This window comes from Periplaneta americana, chromosome 6 (genome assembly GCF_040183065.1).
Source record: "Periplaneta americana isolate PAMFEO1 chromosome 6, P.americana_PAMFEO1_priV1, whole genome shotgun sequence".
Classification (NCBI taxonomy): Eukaryota; Metazoa; Arthropoda; class Insecta; order Blattodea; family Blattidae; genus Periplaneta; species Periplaneta americana.
In genome coordinates, this window is record NC_091122.1 from 174322427 (window position 1) to 174343032 (window position 20606).

The 20606-nt window shown below is 36.8% G+C and overlaps 1 protein-coding gene across 3 annotated transcripts in view; it reads left to right on the forward strand.

The window, feature by feature from the left end:
- LOC138702062 (charged multivesicular body protein 2b-like) overlaps window positions 1-14446 on the forward strand; it is a 135547-nt gene extending 121101 nt beyond the window's left edge. For all 3 annotated transcript variants that reach the window (XM_069829594.1, XM_069829596.1, XM_069829595.1), the window contains exons 3-5: window positions 1664-1780; window positions 6445-6625; window positions 8897-14446. In XM_069829594.1, the coding sequence (XP_069685695.1) occupies window positions 1664-1780; window positions 6445-6625; window positions 8897-9111 (513 nt within the window). In that variant the 3' untranslated portion in view covers window positions 9112-14446. The remainder of the gene's footprint in view (window positions 1-1663; window positions 1781-6444; window positions 6626-8896) is intronic.
- Window positions 14447-20606: the final 6160 nt, after the last annotated feature.

Consider the following 20606-nt stretch of genomic DNA (forward strand, 5'->3'; position numbering starts at 1 on the left):
GAGATATACAGAGTATGCTGTAGGTTAACACATTTATATAAGGACAAAAGGTATAATTAAAGTACAAAGAGACAAATTAAAATATAAAGAAAGGGTTACATTTCTAAAATACAATATTTACATCACACTCCATGAATTCATTCACTGAATAAAAAGGTCTGTTCATCAACCATCTATGTATGCAGGACTTAAACCTATTTATTGGTAACTTTCTCGCCTCCAATGGTAACTTATTAAATATATTTATGCCATTAAAAAAGCAGGTATTTGAGCTCACACTCAATCTGCACCTTGTGTAATCTAATTTTTCTTTATTTCTAGTGTTGAAGGAATGTATATCTGATCTAGTCTGATAAAGATCTATGTTGGATCTAAGGAATATCCAGGTTCTGTAAATGAATAGTGTAAACTGTCATTACCTTTAACTCTGGAAATAGTGGTCTACATGAGTCCTTGGTATTTTTATTGAATATTACCCTCAGTGCTCTTTTTTGTAGTAATAAGATGCCATTGACTCCTGTTGCACTTCCCCATATATGAATTCCATAGTTAATGTGAGATTCAAACAGTGCAGCTTGTTTTCTTTCAAAACAACGCCAGTCCTTGTCTAAAAGTTTGTGTCATTGTGCATGTCACTTGAAAACTCGCTCAGTCCGTAGACTGGTGGATACAAAAACTAGCCCAGTCCTTTGATATAAATGGACTGAACGCATTTTGGATTACACTCTTCAATTGTTTGCATGCATTGTAGTTCCCTATATTATATCTAATATGGACAGTAGAGGGGCTTTCTGCATACACGAAAATACTCACTGCCTGTCACACAAATATTTTTTGCAGACAATGTAGAAACCATGCGACTTGCATATTTACGCAGCATTGCTATGTCATGTTGCTTACCATACTGCGTGTTCAGTTCAAAGTGTGTCATGGCTCACTGTATGCCGTCATGTTGCTAGTCGATGAGCCTAGAGAATTCAATCTTCCTACACTTCTGTATGAGGCATATTACCTATGTGCCAGAGAAGTTGCCTAGCAAGTACGGCGTTCATTCTGAAGAGTACTTACCGATACGTACGGTAACGCCTGTAGTGGCAGGAATGTGAACTGTTTGGAAACACGTACTGAGGTGAGTTTTTTTCTTATTGTCGGGATATGGCGAGAGGGTTGAGACGATTACTTATGTGTTGACACATTGTCAACATGGACACGGAGCATTTGATTTGTATTGTGGAATGTTGCCGTACGCAATCGATGATAACAAATACCCTGCGTACGACTTGCTCACGCAAAACACAGTTCGAAAGAGGTTATGGTAGCACACAGACCGTACAGACCGCCATCTGTTGCTACGACGTTCAAGTTATACCGTACACGTTCTCAAGTTCAGATTGAAAGCCTTGATTAATAGGCAACTTCTCTGACATAAAAGCTAAAACTCACTTCAAATCGCTGACTCACAACTGTGACGTCATGACACACTATGAAATTACCACCCAGTATACTACTGCCTGCATCACACAATTATTATGTCCAATATATACCAACCTAAATTTACAGAATGAATAGACCTAGTCATCATAAGAAAGTTCAAGTTAAAATGTTTCATTAACTATGAAGGTTCTTTGCCGCTAATCATTATGATTTTATTTTTATTTTCCAGGAATTAGAAATTAAGAAATTGGCAAAGGAAGGCAACAATGAAGGCTGTAAAATTTTGGCTAAGCAACTTGTGCAATTGAGGAAACAGAAAACCAGGACATATGCAGCAGGCAGCAAGGTTAGTTCTACATCTTGATTACACTACTTTTAACACTATATCACTTCGGGAAAAGTATTGTCTTTCTTGTGTTAAATGTTAGATTACCTTGTTAACATGTTTCAGCCTGCTTTCGGTCATCTTCAGAACTGGTTGTTTCTGGTCTTGGCGCCAAATCCAAATGAAATTCTCAACACAACTCAATTTCAGAACACACACAGTCTTTGACTCCACATAACACTACACAAACACACCCTCACAGGAAACACAAATAAAAGGTGCCAAGACCAGCAACAACCAGTTCTGAAGATGGCCGACAGCAGGCTGAAACATGTTAACATGTTAATCTAAAGGCTGGTTCACAATAAACCGGAAACGAGAATAAGAATGAATATGATAAGATTATTAAAATATATACATTTAAATGTGAGCATTCACAATAATTAACGAAAAGCTTGCCGGAGTCCGAGATCGGGAACGGAGAGTTGGCCAAGTTTCAACTTTGGCGTTCACGTTTCCGATCACAGCCCACTAGATTCATTCTGTTGCCATCTAAAAGCTATTTTGTCGTCGTATATTTTGTAGCAAGAAGACCGTGACATAACCTATGCATTATTTTGTTCTGTGCTGTGCATCATGGAGCAAGTTTTATTTGATGAGATTCTAATATTGAGTGTTGATGAAAATCCTCACGTTTACGATAAGCGGCGCGCCTCGTATAAAGATGAGAAAATGAAGGAGAATACGTGGCTTTCAATAGCTGCATCTTTGAACACCGATCGGAAGCGAATCATATTTTATTACTGTATTGGTTGTATTACACACTACATATTCACGCTTCAATTCAATAACTACTGTTTTGTTCATTTTTGTTCTATTACAAATGTTTCTTCTCTAATTATTTTACATTATGGTAGACTTAAAATAGGTTCTGATAATAAAGATGCATGGGCATATTTATAGTACCGTACGTAATGAAATGTTTCAGTTGAAATTTCGAAGTTGTTTAACCTGTGTTTATGTTGGCTGCCTTGTACTCATGAGAGAACACCATTGGTCAGTTATACACAAATAACATCAGAATGCGTAATATCGACTTTACATATTGTTATTGACATACATATTGATGTGCATAGTTGTCTATGTTCTCGGTTTATTGTGAATCAAAAATTTTCATATTCACGTCGTCTGCTTCTCGTTTTCATTCTGGTTCTTGTTCCCTGTTTATTGTGAACCAGCCTTTAGATTAACATGTTAACATGTTTCAAGAAAGACAAATAATACGTTTTCCGAAGGTTAGTTCACTCTTCGTACACAGCATTCACATGAAATAGGATTTATGCTTGAACATAAACTTGTCACAGTGATCAAATCCGAGCAACACTGATGAATTTTAAGGTACAAGAATAGTGGATATTTCCGTTCGCCCTGCTTTCCATTCTTTTATGAAGAAATGCTCAGCATTGCCGACCATGACTGACATATTCTCAGTAACATAGCAGAGTGTATCTGATCAACCGCTTTAGTTGAATGTAGAGAGAGAATTGTTAGACATTCTGTAGATCAAGTGATTCAGACTTTTAGACCATGTGTTCATTTCAAAACTTTCCCACCTGGAATAATTTTAAATGTGCAGGGGACACGATTTTGAGGGAAAACACATTGATTTAGTTTTCAAGAGGGAAGTTCAGAAACACTATTGATTGAAGAAGTATACATTAAATCAACAGTATCAATTTAAATTTGTGAGGAAATTGTGTGATTGTAAACATTCCAAGCAAGTATTTAAAAATATATTTTGTTGTAAGTTCAGTGTTGGACAAGGAAACAAACAGGTAGATTACTGTTTTTACAGAAGATAAATGTTGTACGAATATGCAACAGCATTAGAAAGAAGCTGCAGAAAATCTGTCAGTGTACAGTTTCACGTGAATTCTCACACACAGCAACAAAGGAGTATGTTTTAAGATTGTCATAGACTAAGGTTCCCATAATGGCTTTATCAAAAACTGAGACATTTTCAAATTTTTATTTAAAAACCTGGGACAGTTTATAAAAAAAATGAACGTGTTAAAAATTAAGAAAGCCGAAAATAAATAACCACTTGAAATAAGGCAGCACTTGTATAAAAATATAGATATTAACGTAAATTTTACTTTAAAAATAGGTATGGATAGGCCTACCTATAATTCACAAACATAGCTACATACTTAAAAAAAATGCACCTCTAAAGATACTGCCAACAGAAGCATGGAGAAAAAAAGAGCATCGCCATAAGTATTTCAACATTATAATAGAAATCGATTAACAGTGCTTCAAGAATTGGCCACTAGGAGTGCTACATGATTATATTTAAAAACTGAATAAAATGTGTAATCCATAGTTATTTTCCAGGAAGGACACTTAAAAAAGTGGGACAATTGAAATAAATTCAGGACATTGGGACATTTTATAAAAAAAAACAGGACTGTTCTGGGAAAAATGGGACAAATGGGAACTCAGTCATAGATGGCAATATTTAACATCCAGAGTTTTGAAACTGTGTATCAGTTCGATTATCAGATAAGGTAAGGAAAGGGATTTCATTTTGTTGGATTCATTTATTCATTCATAGATACTGTTCTGCCAAGGGTAGATCTTTCACTGCAAACTCAGCTTTCTCCATCTTTTCTATTTTCTACCTTCCTCATAGTCTCTGCATATGATCCATATATCTTAATTTCGTCTATCATTTGTTAAATCTGGAAGAAAATATCTCTTGGTAACAGACTCTCCTTTCCTTGCCTTCTCTGACAATGAAGCCAGTATGTAGCTCCAAAACTTGGATGGTTCTCCGTCTATGAAACCACGCAAATATCCATATATCTCTCATCAAAAGGTGCAGGTCTATGTATATAAGGAGCAGGTTCTCTTTCTTCTTTCTTTCTCTCTTGTACGGAAGAGGGACTCCTGCAGCCTGTGACTTATTGTGCTTACCACTCCTATAGTGAGAATGACTGGGTAACCAAACGGTTGTGCTCTTGTACAAATACAGCACACCACATCATGAACTTAACACTGGCTAGTCCACACCTATGGAGTAACAGTTAGCACACTGGCCGCGAAACCAGGTGGCCCGGGTTCGATTTTCGGTCGGGGCAAGTTACCTGGTTCAGGTTTTTTCCGGGGTTTTCCCTCAACCCAATATGAGCAAATGCTGGGTAACTTTCGGTGCTGGACCCCGGACTCATTTCACCGACATTATCATCTTCATCTCATTCAGACGCTAAATAACCTGAGATGTTGATAAAGCGTCGTAAAATAACCTGCTAAAATAAAAAAAAACACGGGCTATGATATGGATGATATGTGAATTGATGCCGAAACGAGTTCGAGGTTCAATGCCGAAAGTTAGTGAGAAATTCTGCTTCAGTTGGTTGAGGAAAACCCCAGAAGAAACCCCTAACCAGGCAACTTGTCCCAACCAGGATTTTAACCCTGGCCCGCTCGTTACACAGATGTACTAACTGTTATTCCACAATGGTGGACAGGGAGCAGGTGTCTGTCTTTTCCTTTCCAATTTTATTCCACCATTGTTTATTAAAAATCAGACACCAGGAAACTATTGGCATTCATACAGTCCTCTCTGTAGATTGAAAACTCAAAAAAGTTTCATATCCATTGTTCAAGAATTAAAACAGAAAATCAATATCCCGAATTTAAAAGAAAACTTACAAATTAAACCAAACCCTTTAACTCTATTAAATATAGAATATAATCTAAATTTAACAGAAGAAATACTGAAATCAGAAGTAAACACTGAAATACTGAAACAATTGTCTTTAGAGACGATTAATATTAGGTACCCTCCACAAAACTGGCTTCATTTATACACCAACGGATCCTTGATCTCCAGAGAACAAGGTGCCGGTGCAGGTGTTACGTGCTGTCTCTTCTCACTTTATAGATCTCTTGGATATGGAACAACAAGTTTTGATGGTGAAATCATTGCAATAAGTGAATGTCTCAGGAATCTTCTATGCCACATCAATAAATTTAGGAATGCAGTTATATTGTCAGACTCCAAAGCAGCTATTCCATCAATAGTCTCTAAACACACACCTTCATCTCAAACAGTAGAAATAACTAAAATGCTCTCTCAGTTAATATCACTCAATAAAAGAATTGTATTCCAATGGATACCATCCCATTGTGGAATCCTGGGAAACGAGAATGCGGATGCTTTAGCAAAGAAGGGCAGCACTGCTACTTACAGACCTGTTACTAAATCTACGTATTACTCTGTGAAAAGATTTATTAAATCTACATACTTAGACTTCAACAAACAAAATTTGATAACACAATCCCAAGGGAAAAAATGGAACTCTCTGCATAAAAATCCACAGTTAATTCCCGATTTACCACGAAAATCGTCTGTAGCTGCATTTAGATTGGCAACAGGCCACGATTGTTTGGCCAAACATCTGCATAGAACTGGAATATATCAGTCCCCTAACTGCCCATTATGCAACTCAAACCAAGAAATGGATTCGGAACACCTCAAAATCTGTGCTTGATTGGCTGGTCATGATAATATCTTTGAAAAATATTGGAGTGCAAGAGGTCAAATGACTTCATTGTCAAATGCCTGGCATTAGAAAACAACAACAACATAAATAATAAAGGCTTGTTTTAATTTATTTCAGGTACAGAGTATTGGGGTCTCAAACAAAACCATGGGAGCCAATGTGAAGTTAGCAAATGCTATGAGTACTACAGCGAAAACAATGGGAGACTTGAATAGAATAATGAAGCCAGAACAGGTGGCTGCTGACATGCGGGCGTTTGGTCAGGCCTCCATGCGATTGGATATGACGGATGAAATGAGTAAGTACAGTCTTTCAGCTTTTTTTTTTTTTTTTTGCAAGATGTTATGCCATATACGTAGAGGTCTGGCAACTCCTTTTATTCCTGACAGACTCTGTGAGATGTGATTGGTTATGCAGCTTAGAAAAGAACATGCGCAAAATCGACTAAATGTCTTTCTGGTGTGCAGGTAGCTAGTGAAGAGAATCACTTCACCACTGTAAAGATCGTTTGTAACAAATACATTTTACTTGTGGCAGTCATCATATCATAATCTCTTCACACGCACGCAAAATAGCCACATACTAGCCATACTAACACATATGACATCATCATATTCATCATCATACACAATCTCGCTCTCGCGTTTGTGGAATATCCTATCCAGTGACATCAGAGACTGTCGGAATTTAGTAGCGTTCAAAAGCAAGTTTATTAAGCATTTTCTTACTGCATAGAGTAGGTTTAATTTTTACTTAATTAGTAAGAAAAAATGTTTCTCTCTTCTTAACTTTCACAATAAACTGTCTAACTTTTATTAATCAGTTAATCTTTTAGTACTTCGATTTTTATTGTATTTGTAAATTTAATACTAATTGTAATTATAATTGTAATTGTATTCTTAATATTGTAGTTGTAATCCCCTGGTAGAGGGGAAGAGAAGGCCTGATGGCCTTATCTCTACCAGGTTAAATAAATAAATAAATAAATGAGCATGTCTAGGTGACTATTACAATGCAAAACGCGAAACATAAGCACAGTAAACTTCGTTTATGTATTTCAGACTTGTACATTTTTCTTCTGAAGTTCTGGCAAAATTCTTATAATTCCATGTTAATTTATTCCGGTGTTACATTCTTCACTTTCATTCGCGAGGCAAGTAAGCCAGGAGGTAATGGGGTAGGGTAGCCAATTCCTTTGCCCTTCCATTGCCTAACTGATTAGTAACATAGTTCACTACTCCGACTGGAGATGTATGTGACACATAGCTTATTACTCGTAATTAGACTTAAGATGTTGTTGTTTAGTCAACTGTGAAGACAGGTTTGAACCTAACAAGCGGTACCAACAAGGCACCACTTATGAAGCAACTAGACCATGAGATAATGGGGTAGGATGGCCAGTTCCTTTCCCCCTCCATTGAATACATTGCCGATTAGCTACATATTACACTAATCAGACTTCAGATGCATACAAACAATTCTTCTTCCTCTGACACATATCGTCAAGTGAGATGTACTGCCTGATAATAGATGTACATATCAGCCAGAAATGGAGACTCTGTGATACTTTACTAATATCTGTCGGATACAGGGGGAGAGCCATTAATCCTTCCCATTGAAGGCTTTAAGGAACCAACCTGGACAAATACCCAATGTCCCATCCCTACCTTCCCGTGGTGCAGCTGTTAGTAAGCATAATTTTACAAGCTGAACTAAAGGGAGGACCTACTCATCAATTAGCACTGGTCAGCTTGATGAGTTATTGACTGAATTTGGTATAATTTTCCTCTATTCAATACCTAATTCCCTCTTTACCCTTTCCTATCCAGTCCTCTGACTGAACTCTTTCTTCGACCCCGACGGCATTAGAGCATTCGAGGCCTAGGGGTTCATTTCCCTTTCCTTCCTCCTCTTTCTACTTTTCTGTTCCTAGTGCTGACCTGCTATGGCACTAAAATCGTCCTCCAGTGGCTTAAGGAGGGAAAGCTGGTGATCAACAAGATCTCCCAGCTAGGTCCAATGGACCCGTCGACCAACAGCAGGTGTGGTCCTCCAGACAGTCTGAGGGTTGTGTGTGAATGAAGTAGCCACCAAAACGTTAAATTTTTTTTTTTTTTTTTATCCAATACCACCAGGTTGTCTTTTCGACATTTCTGGTCTTCTCTCCTGGCTGTGGCTTAGTTGTAACCCACTTCTGAGGTTGGGGCACCTGGAAGGCGGAGTTACATTACCCTGATGATGTGATAGGATGATTATGATAATGTAGTGCCAGGAGAGGTCTTAAATCTAAACTTAACCTAAATTCCAGACCATGGACGAACACAGGAAAAATTCCTGTGCTCTAACCGGGAATCGAACCCGGGACCTCATGAACTGTAGCCAGAAGCTCTGACCACTAGACCATGAGGCTGGTCAAACGTTGAAATATGGTGTTCACTTAAATCAGCTACAACTTGCCATTTTCAAAATATTGGAGTGCAAGAGGTCAAATGACTTTATTGTCAAATGCCTGGTATTAGAAAACAACAACATGATACGTTACTAAACAGTATGTGTGTTTCTGTTACAGTAAATGATACTCTGGATGACATAATGACAGAATCAGGAGATGAAGAGGAAGGTGATAAGGTGGTGCAGCAAGTGCTGGATGAGATCGGTATTGAGGTCTCTGGCAAGATGGCTGCGGCTCCTGCTGCTCACCGGGGAAGGCTGGGCGAAAGCTCAAAGGCACAGCTCCCAACAGACGACGAAATAGAAGCACAACTTGCAAAGCTCAAGTCGTAATTCGTCCTTTCATGACCGTCTTCAGTGAGCTTCCACGTTACATATGAAGTCATAATGAAAATGTGTATTACTTGCGGTATTGTACATATATAGTGAAAGGAAATGGTTGTGTATATATAGTTATGTTTTATACAGATCTTTGTTTAACCGTTCCATTTAAAAATATCCCGGTTTGTAAGAAAAATGATGACATCATGATTCTATATTTTCTATGTAAATTGATTGTTCTTTTTGGAAGTACGACAGTAATTAAAAAAAAATTGTTTTAGATTCATTTAAAACATATATTTTAATACGAACGTCAGTTCCTGGTAGCTATATAACTTACATGGGAGTTCAAGAAATGTTAATTTGATTTATTTTAATCGAATTCTGAATACGTCCAAGTAAATTCATTCTCACTTCAAAGATGTGCTAAAGAAACTCTTCTTTAATTGATACATATAATGACAAATATACTTCCGAGCAAAAAAAAACGCAACACTTGAATAAATTTGAAATATCAATCTGTAATACAAATTATAACATTTCTGTGTGCTTCTATGGACCTGTTTGTGTTAGGCAAGTGTTAATTCATGTTTTGGGAAGAAAAGTGTACCCATTGGGTCGTTTGTGACACCCTCTTTGCCACTTCCTGTCCCGTACTGTATATTTATTGCTGTGGAAAGTTAAGATGACATTAAGCCCAATGAACGCCGCTAGAGCAGTCACATTGGTAGAGGATGACTGTAGTTTGTTACATAGCTCAGGTGTTGCATACAACTCCGTCGACGGTTTCATGTACAGTGCAAAGGTACAGGGAACTCGGTTCATATTCTCGAAGACCAGGAATGGTAGGAAAAGGTCAACTTCTTGCTATAGATGGCCAGTTCTTGCACCTTCAAGTGCTGCGTAACTGTCACACCACTGCGGTCAAAGCCAGAAATCGACTAGACCAAGTGCGAGGTGTGAATGTCAGTGAGTGGACTGTGAGGAGGAGGTTGCATGATGCTGGTCTGATCTCCAGAAGATCTGCCCCTGACCCAGAACTTACAAGACAACATCGTCAAGCTCGCTTAACAATTTTCAAGGGAACATCGGGAATGGGCTGAGGAACAGTGGAGAACAGTTTTGTCCTCAGATGAGTCCCGATTCTGCCTCAGATCCCCAGATGGAAGAGAAAGAATGTGGAAGAGGACTAGAGAAAGGTATTCTCCATGCAACTTTTCATCAAGGACAGGATTTCAGTGCGGTTCAGTGATGGTGTGGACAGACATCAGTTTGTCTAAACGAACCAGACTTGTTTTGTGGAAGATTGGTTTCTTACTGCCCATCGCTACATCGAAGAAATTCGACATTGGGCAACATGTTCTTACTTTTGCATCATTTATTGGTGACAATTTCGTGCTCATGCAGGACAATGCACGTCCTCGTGTGGCGCGATACATCCTCCAGTACCTCAATGAAGTAGGGATTCAACTCATGCAGTGGCAGTCACGCAGTCCGGATCTTAACCCAATTGATCATCTGTGGGACATTTTAGGGAGGAATGTCCGTCAACATGCTCCAGATACTCTTCAAGAGCTACGGGGCCATGTATGCAACACCTGAGTCGCATAAACGTAAGTTGCGGTCATCTTTTTCCAACATGATTGCTCTAGTGGTGTTCTCGGGGCTTAACGGCATCGTAACTCTCTTAAATGTTGTTTAAAACTGAGTTCATTATCACAGAATTCCATTAAACACAAAAAAAGAAAACAATAGTGTTGTAACTTTGTTTTAGCTGCTTGTGTTTAGGGTTGTAAATTTTAATGGCATAGCAATAAATATAGGGTGAGGGACAAGAAATGGAAAAGAGGGTGTCACAAATCACCCGACGAGTATATTTATCTTACCAAAACATGAATTAACACTTGCCTGCCATAAACAGGTCCATAGAAGCACACAGTAATTTATAATTTGTATTATGTTTTGATATTTCAAATTTATTCAAGTGTTGCGTGTTTTTTGCTCGGCAGTGTATAAAAGAATATACAGTAATTCATTCGCCTATTCTGAGGTTGCTGTGGCATGTTACTTTTTTTTACCTATTTCACTAGTTTTTTTGCCTTCATTTCATCTCTGCAACAAAGTACTGTACTCAGAATGTTTATAAAAAAGATTGAAATACCAGGTGGTATTACAGTTGTTTTTTGCGATGGTTACTTAAATTATTTCACTTCTTTTTGTGTTCAAATTGTTTTTCTTCTACATTAACACATAGGTGGTGTCTGTGTGAAACACACTGACACACATGAAGAGACAAAAATGTTCTTAATGTAACCTGTAACTCTTCAGCTGTTCAAGGGTTTCTGGTTTTCTTCGATTCACTGAATCTTTTACTACACCTCAACCCCAGGTAGAAGTCTATTGGGCTGAGATTAAATGAACATGGTGGCATTTCAATTGCTGTACGCCGTCCTATCACTGTAAGGTTAAAACTTGATCCAAGTACACATGAACATCTCTAGCATAATGTGGAGGAACTCCATCCTAATGTAAGTAGTGTTCATCAAAATTGTCCATATGCATCACAAGTCTTGATACCACAAGTAAACAAACACATAGTAACACCAGCGTATAGGTAATTAAGTATGGACACTTCGTGTCGGTACCTTTGATGTAGCCGGACTGATTTCAGTGACCTTCAAACCAGTTTGAGTGTGAGATTCTGCTTTCTCCCAGGAGTTGGCACTGACATCACACTAGCTAGCAGTCGACACAGCGGAAATATAACACATACAATTAATACATCTAGGTACATTATGTACTCAAATGAAATAAATTGGACTGATAAAATAATAAATCCGTCATTAACTGTAATGTCTAGACTCTAGAGTTCCTTTATAATGAGAGCTGAGACACTGACCCCCATCAACAATTAAAATATGTAATGATTTGATAGTGCTGAAAATGAAAAACAAAACTCCTATGAGAAGTAAAACCATATACCTATATTATATTGTATACAAATATTAAATGAATTTGATACATAATTTTATAATGTATATTATTTTATAATATAAATTATTATATATAAAACGTAAAAAATTATTATTACAACTAGTTTGTCACTGAGAAATAAGGAAAAGCTGTTAACTTGAACATATTTGAAGCAAAGCGTTACTGGATTATGCAATAAATTGGGCGATGTTTGGATCCTGTGTCTCAACTCTACTCTCAATTATTATCTTAGCGTGTGCTCGATTACACTAACCTCTAGCGCTTGAAAGTGGAACTAGATGCCGGCACACAGAGAAACAAAACACAGGAAAATTCGCTCAGTGTCCATTCTTTGTAATCCCTATTCGCTGGTAACACTAACCGCATGTCAACTATCTGTTGTGCTCGGTAACAATCTTTCATTTGTTTTGTTTCTCTTATTTCGTTACCAACCTGTAAAACTTAAATTATCTATGATAGCTAGGGCTGGAATTTCTATGATCTAAAAACTCTAGAAATATACATGCACTTATGCTCAAAAAATACCGAAATATGGCATCAGACTTGGAAATATGACACAAAACAAATCGAGTATAGCCCAAAAATTACATAGAAAACTTATATTCACTATTCCGCTCTACTGGAGAATTACCACGATAGCTTTGAGCCATGCCGTTACGTTTACCACCAAATTTAACTACATACACAATGTTACCAACATAAGAACATGATTTTGGTCTATGGTGTCGTTAGAAGGAGAAATTTGTTTCTTTTTCTCTCTACCTCCTTTATTCTGAACATCAATGAGAGATAGCACAACTGTTACTCTCATCTATTGCAATGATTTTTCCGTGGACCACCAATTTGCTTCGACGACATTTCTACATAGAAGATTAAGACAGATTTTACAAGCAATCTCCAGCTACTAACAGTATGGTCATCAAAATTGTGTGTCCATTTTATCTCGAACTAAAATCTCTCTCGCATTTTCTTTTGTTTCATCATGGCCAAATTGATTTATCTCTTCGGTATCGATGTTTCTAGTCTGTCATGGCCTTTATGACAGTTCTTGTTTCGTAATATTGATAGACGGTAATATAATTAAAGCGGTGAATAATTTCATGGCCCCTGAAAGTCCCCCCCCCCCGTAAAAGGCTAGGTATTTTCTCTAGGCCACGAATAAAACTGCAACCCGGTCATAATTATGTACTTAATGCTTTGGTTAACATTAACTGGAAATTTACGTTCCGTTATTTAAATGATATTCTGTGAACCACACCTTTTTCTTCTTTATTTCGTTTTCATAACCTACTTTAAGATCTTACTACATAAGCATTTTCTTTTAGTGCATTCAAAACATCGTTGTTGTACTGCATAAATCTTGCACTTGACTAATAGGGTGATTTATTTAAGAATATAGTCGCGAATTTTACTACCACCATTTCGATTGTCTTCTGTTTGACACGGCTCGGTACGGCCCGGTGACTAGTGGCCATCGAGTAACGTAGACTAACGACATTGCTCTGCCGTGGGTATTATCCAGTTGTTCCCACCATTCTATAGAACTGTGTTTGTAAATATTAACTCCATGTATTACCCATAGCGGACTGTTCAGTCTACAAAATAAAAGGGGGAAAAGAAGAGTGAGAAATATCCAACATCTGTTCTCTGCATGACTAATTCTTTTACAGTTATGTTAACATAGTCACTGATTGTCTATGAATTACTACCTGGCAACACTGGGATTGGAATCTCTTAAGCATCACAAGTTTAGGAGAGTTATTTCTGAAATGCAGTTTTATCACAGTCTAGTATATACAATCACGAAGCTCAATACTTAGTAAATATGCATCCATACATAGTTGCTAACCACTAGGATCGCTAATATCGCCTCATTACAGACAATGCGAAATAGTACCGGCACAATCTATTGTTTCTAGCACCCTCACAACTCAAGCTTCGTGACTGTATATACTAGACTGTGGTTTTATTATGGTTTCCATGTTGAGTTATTTTGAGTGAAATTTGAAGTAAATGCATTTTATTTACAAAGTATGTAAAAATCGTATAACTTAGTTGATTTGTTACGAAGTATTGAAATGAAACCAAAGACATTTCATGTATGTAAACAAGCACCATCTAAATATGCGTTACTACACTGACAATGCAGTATTTATTAAAGAAAGACGAAAGTCTAGCTTTTTCAAGTGCACTTCAGAACCAAAAAAAAAACCTGCTTTGTTTGTTATTTGTAGTGAGTAGTTATTTTTATTGCTGTATTATGGTGTATTGAACTGAAATACAACATATTCATGATTTATTTTGTAAGAAAACTGCTACCATTGCAAATGTTTAAAAAAAAGCTGTACATATACATATGTGTTTTATTTGATGCAAATTCCTATATACAGTAAAAGCCCTCATAACCGGCAGTACCAAAACAGCGGACTTTTGGCTGAGCCAAAAAAAAAAAAAAAAATTTAAATCTGCCACATTGCCACAGTCTGTGCTGTCAGTGTTGCCACATTAGGAAGTTTGCACGGACTTTCATTTTCAGTGAATATTCGAATCTAACATTAGTGTATTATCTCTTGGGTATGGAACAACAAGTTTTGATGGAGGAATCTTCTATGCCACATCAGTAAATTTAAAAATGCAGTTATATTGTCAGACTCCAAAGCAGCTATTCTATCAATAGTCTCTAAACACACACTTTCATCTCAAACAGCAGAAATAACTAAAATGCTCTCTCAATTAATATCACTCAATAAAAGAATTGTATTCCAATGGATACCATCTCATTGTGGAATCCTGGGAAACGAGAATGCGGATGCTTTAGCAAAGAAGGGCAGCACTGCTACTTACAGACCTGTTACTAAATCTACGTATTACTCTGTGAAAAGATTTATTAAAGCTACATACTTAGACTTTAACAAACAAAATTTGATAACACAATCCCAAGGGAAAAAATGGAACTCTCTGCATCAAAATCCACAGTTAATTCCCGATTTACCACGAAAATCGTCTGTAGCTGCATTTAGATTGGCAACAGGCCATGATTGTTTGGCCAAACACCTGCATAGAATTGGAATATATCAGTCCCCTAACTGCCCATTGTGCAACTCAAACCAAGAAATGGATTCGGAACACCTCAAAATCTGTGCTTCAGTGGCTGGCCATGATAATATCTTTGAAACATATTGGAGTGCAAGAGGTCAAATGCCTTTATTGTCAAACGCCTGGCATTAGAAAACAACAACAACATTAGTGTATTATTATTTGTGTTGTGTGATGTGTTTTAATAAGAAAAATGCACACAGTCTTTATGTTTATTCAGTTGTGAGCAAGGTGATAGAGAAATAAGCTTCACATGGCTGCAGTTTCAGTATTTGGCACCATGAAATACGAACTTTTTTTTTTTTTTGTATATATCAGTAGGCCTACTTTATTTGGTGCTAAGAGGGATGAAGTTACAGGAGAATGAAGAAAGTTATACAGTGCAGAACTGCACACATTGTATACTTCACCTGACGCAATTACTGTCTTCCTCCGACGAGTTTAGCGCTGGGACCTGAGGTATTCTTGCCATTGGTGCGGGGGGGTTGCAGGTAGATTCTTTTGTTGCTACAGCCAAGCCGAGCCGAGAGAAGTGGGAAGTATTAATCGTCCAAAAACATGCAGTCTTCAGTTTGTAGTAGTGTGTGAATATTTCATATACATATTGTTTACCTAGGCCTATATGGTTTTGTTATTAATATATTATTAAATATATTGTTGCAATTTTTACTCAAACATCTCCCTGATGTTAGCTATGTTAATATTATATGAATTATTCATATTAAATATTTCACCGTTACAAGTCATTTTTAAGGAAACATGCTGTGGAAAAGTTTTTGGTTTTATTCTATTGAAATTTTAGAATATGTGTGATTGGTATCGTGAAAAACAGATTCCTATAAAGTCATGCGAAAATCATTTGTTGGTAATATCTTAAAATACAAATCAAGCAGTTTTACTTTTCAAGTGAGTTCAGCAGTACAGTATATTTAAATTGATTACTTTACAAATTTAATTCGATTCTACTAATCACTAAATTTTGTAGTATGATTCTTCTTTTCATTTATATTATTGTAGTTGTATTATGATTTTTCTTTTTATTTTATTGTATCTGTATTTCTGGTAGTGTGATGGCTTTAACTTCACCAGAATATATATATAATAAAATTTTCTACAATACTTGTATCTCTATCCTGCCAAAAATACGTTAGAAAACTAATAGGCATACTTCTCTCGTAAATTGGGTGAATGTTTTCAGTATGATTGTACTTCCTTCCAGACTGCCGCTGTCACTGTTCCCTCCCACTCCAGTACCGCACTAGACTAGTCAGAACCGCATTCCTCTCAGCACTAAACTCCTCAGAGGATGACAGTAGGAACATCAAATCCAAACGTTGTTGTTTTCTAATGCCAGGCGTTTGACAATAAAGTCATTTGACCTCTTGCACTCCAATAAAAGAAAATGGCAAGTTGTAGCCGATTTAAGTGAACACCATATTTTAACGTTTTGGTGGCTACTTCATTCACACACAAACGTTTGTGATGGGCAGGGCATGTAGCACATGTGGGCAAATCCAGAAATGCATATAGTGTTAGTTGGGAGGTCGAGACGTAGATGGAAGGATAATAATATTAAAATGGATTTGAGGGAGGTGGGATATGATATAGAGAATGGATTAATCTTGCTCAGGATAGGGACCGTTGGCGGGCAGATTCTTAAAAGCCTTAAGTATATACTAGTATTTATTCACTTATCCGGAAAAATCTCGTTTCTGGAACTAGCCTGGTCCCGTTGGTGCCAGTTAACAGGGATTCTACTGTACAACTCCCATTTCTTCCTCTCAAATTCGATGTATAAGTCGTGTATAATTTATGTGGTGTAAATGATTGTTATTATCCGATGATGGAATTAGGACAGAACTATAATCCAGAGAATATTGGCCAGCCCATCTTCCTGTAATGGAGGTCCAGGGTATCTTGTCTCTCTAAATTCTAATGGAAAAGGATGTTCCCTGTACCTCTGTTGCTGGAAGATGGCTACTTTGCCAATGCTTACTACATAATTACCACAGAATTGTTTATTCCATTTCACTCATTGAACTGTTACTGCAGTTATCCATTAAAGATGAGGGATTCATGTACTGCACACACCAGGGATAGAATATTATGATTTAAGCTACAGTTAAGAGACTATTAATAGTCGTAAGCCTTGGGCAAAAAAAAAGTAAGTAGAATTTATTGGGAACATATCATCTTAGAATACGAAAAATGGAATGAAATGTTCCGTATCTGAGAAGTGAGCCTGTTTAACAGAAGCAAGGGAAGAATGGTAAGTAGTAAACATATTGTATATACTGTTCTTTCTTGTTCATTTTATGGAGGAGGAGCCCAAAGACTTCTCGTTCTTGGGGTTACCACTCCTGTTCTGTGAATATTTGTTGTTGAATGGTCGTGCTCTTGTACAAGTACAGCTCAAGAATTTAACCCGGGCCACAGTAATGATAATACGAGAGTAAATAATGGTGAAGTGAGTACAAAGTCAAATGCCGAAAGTTTTTAATTGGTTTATTTTACGGTGCTTAATGAACTATGAAGGTTGTCTAGTGTTTGAGTGAAATGAGTTCTGGGTCCAGTGCCGAAAGTTATTGAGCATTTGCCCTTATTGGGTTGAAGGAAAACTCCTGGGGCGGGGGGGGGGGGGAAGAGAACTAGTCTCAATGAAGATTTGAATGAGGGGTGTTTTACAGCCAAGCATTATAACCACCACTCCATAATGGAGAACACTATATACTTTAATGGGGGGAAGGAAACAAACATTTAATGTAATAAAAGGTAAAGATATCCCAGTAACATGCCATGAAGGCACTTGGGGGGGGGGACATGGAAGTAGAGCCCCATGCTTTCCATGACCTCGGCACTAGAATGAGATGATGTGGTCGGCACCACGCTCTGGCCGCCTTATACCCCCGGGAAAGACCCGGTACTCAATTTTATAGGAGGCTGAGTGAACCTCGGGGCCGTTCTGAAAGTTTGGCAACTAGGAAAAAACCTTTAATGTAATATCACTGTTTAAGTACAAGTGGGTTATTTTTTTATGTAATACAATGCAACAGATAAAGAACTGGCAATCCATTAGTATTTCAATTTAGAATGAAACTATTAAAATTTAGATAACAGGCTTTCTGCGTAAGGAAGTCGCCATTGTGTTCATTAATTATGTGTATTTTTGGCGGCATAGAGCATGCCAAAAAATAATAATGAAATCAAAATTACATTAAGACGAATTGCAAAGAATATAATAGAAAATAAAACTAGTTGAAACATAAAGTAACTAATTGTTATTCATTATATTATCATTTTTTATATTTAGTCGATTAAATTAATTTGGCACAAGATGGATGATTGTGACATGATATTTAAATTGAATTTAAAGTCAGCTGTTACAGGTTCGCGTTGTCCCGTGTGTATTTGGAGCCTAGGAGGCATAGGGCATGCAAAAAAAATAATAGAATCAAAATTACATTAAGACGAAAAGTCAAGAATGTAATAGAAAATAAAAGTAGTTGAAACAAAGTAACTAATTGTTATTCATTATATCATTTTTTATATTTCGTCGATTAAATTAATTTGACATAAGATGGATGATTGTGATATGATATTTAAATTGATAGATGTCATAGGCTCGTGTCGTCCCAATGGCGGTTTTTCAGGTATATTGTACTGTGCTATAGTTTCGTGGTGTTTCTATTTGTCGTCGCGCGTAATAGTAATTGTATTATATGACACTTTTATCGTCAATAATATTAGACGGGCATTTAGACTTCCCAATGTATATAATAATTTATTCTCTGGATATAGTGATTTGTATTATACGTACAATTGTGTAGCGATTGTTCATCCATCAGGTATGTTTTTCCATAATGCCAGAAGAGATTTTTTTTTGGTTAGTTTTCGTAATTAGACAAGGATGTAGATCTATGACAGTTCATTGAACAGAATATGACTAATCGTGAATATCGGTTTTACTTTACTTTGTGAAGCGAGGTTTAGTCATGGTAGCGCGCCTCCTCGGTACTTTTTTCTGCAGTCTGGAAATGCCCTGCTTCTATATTTGTACGTTGTAAAATAATAATTGTCTTACTCGTTGGATACATACAGTTTGTATTTTAAATATAGATTAGTAGTATTTTATGTATGATGCCGGCGCCATTAGTAAGTAATAGTAATAATAATAATAATAATAATAATAATAATAATAATAATAATAATAATAATATTTTTATAACAAACTTTCCGCGAAGCACCTTGGTACTATTTCACCTACAACTACACCCTGGTCTGAAGCAAATTACAAATTTTTAAAAGTTTTTTTTATCACATACGCAATAGATGTTCATTAAAACAACATGAAAATTTACATACGTAAAAAGAAACATGTTCTCGGAAAAATAACAAAATGCTATTGTCATATGCAAGGGCGCCCATAGTGGAGGAGACACCATTCGAGTGTGTTGGTGTCCGGCCCAATTTTTAGATTTTTTTTAGGGAGAGGAAGTTCGCAAAACTTTTTCTTGTATGAAAGAATAATTCTGTTAAATCATTTATTATTGAAATGGTAATAAAATTATGGGTAATTATGTATACAGCAATGGTCATGGCTGCTGCCTTGCCGGTACCTGCATTATCGACCGTCCGCCGTTGTTGGCCACCATGTTTTTGTCATTCGTAAATACAAGTATTTATGTTTATACTTGTGCATATGAATATTTTACACGAAATACAGGAGTATTTCACAAGTTTTTGTACTCTACTCCTTCCCGCAAAAAGGGTGCAGGGCATTTATTTCATTTAAAGTTGAGGTTAAGTGACCTCACCCTAGTTTATTTTCTGCTACAGTGCGATTCGCTCGCTAGAGGCCCCGGATTTTTGTAAATAAAATTGCTACTTACTTACAAACCTCTGATTGATGTCCTGGCTTAAGCGTATACATCTATTATCAGGCTGTACATATCACACTCAAATCTGATTAGTTAACTAGTTAATATTTTAGTCAGAGTGGGAAAGGAACTGACTACACTACCTCATTATCTCTGACTATACATTCATACACATTTGCAATTCGTGGAGACAATTGAGTAGAATCCAAGGAAAAGTCGCTGTTTTCCCGATCACTTCTTTCTGTGGGGGCACTTAAAGTCGTTGCTGTATCCGACTTCTCAGAATAATGAAGGATCTGTCCATCAACGGATTCTACAAGACTGTCAGACAGTAACTTAATAATTATGCTAGGAATTTGGGAGTATGTTCGGATCTCAATGAGATGATGAGCTGTAGCCTGTAGCAAGAGATAGACATTTTGAACAGTTCATCCCCGAACTCTTTTCTTTCTATTAACGTTAGAAAATATTGAATTCAAAAAGATGTTTCTTGTTTTTGTTTATGATTATGTTTCTGTGTTTAAATTGACGAATTATTGC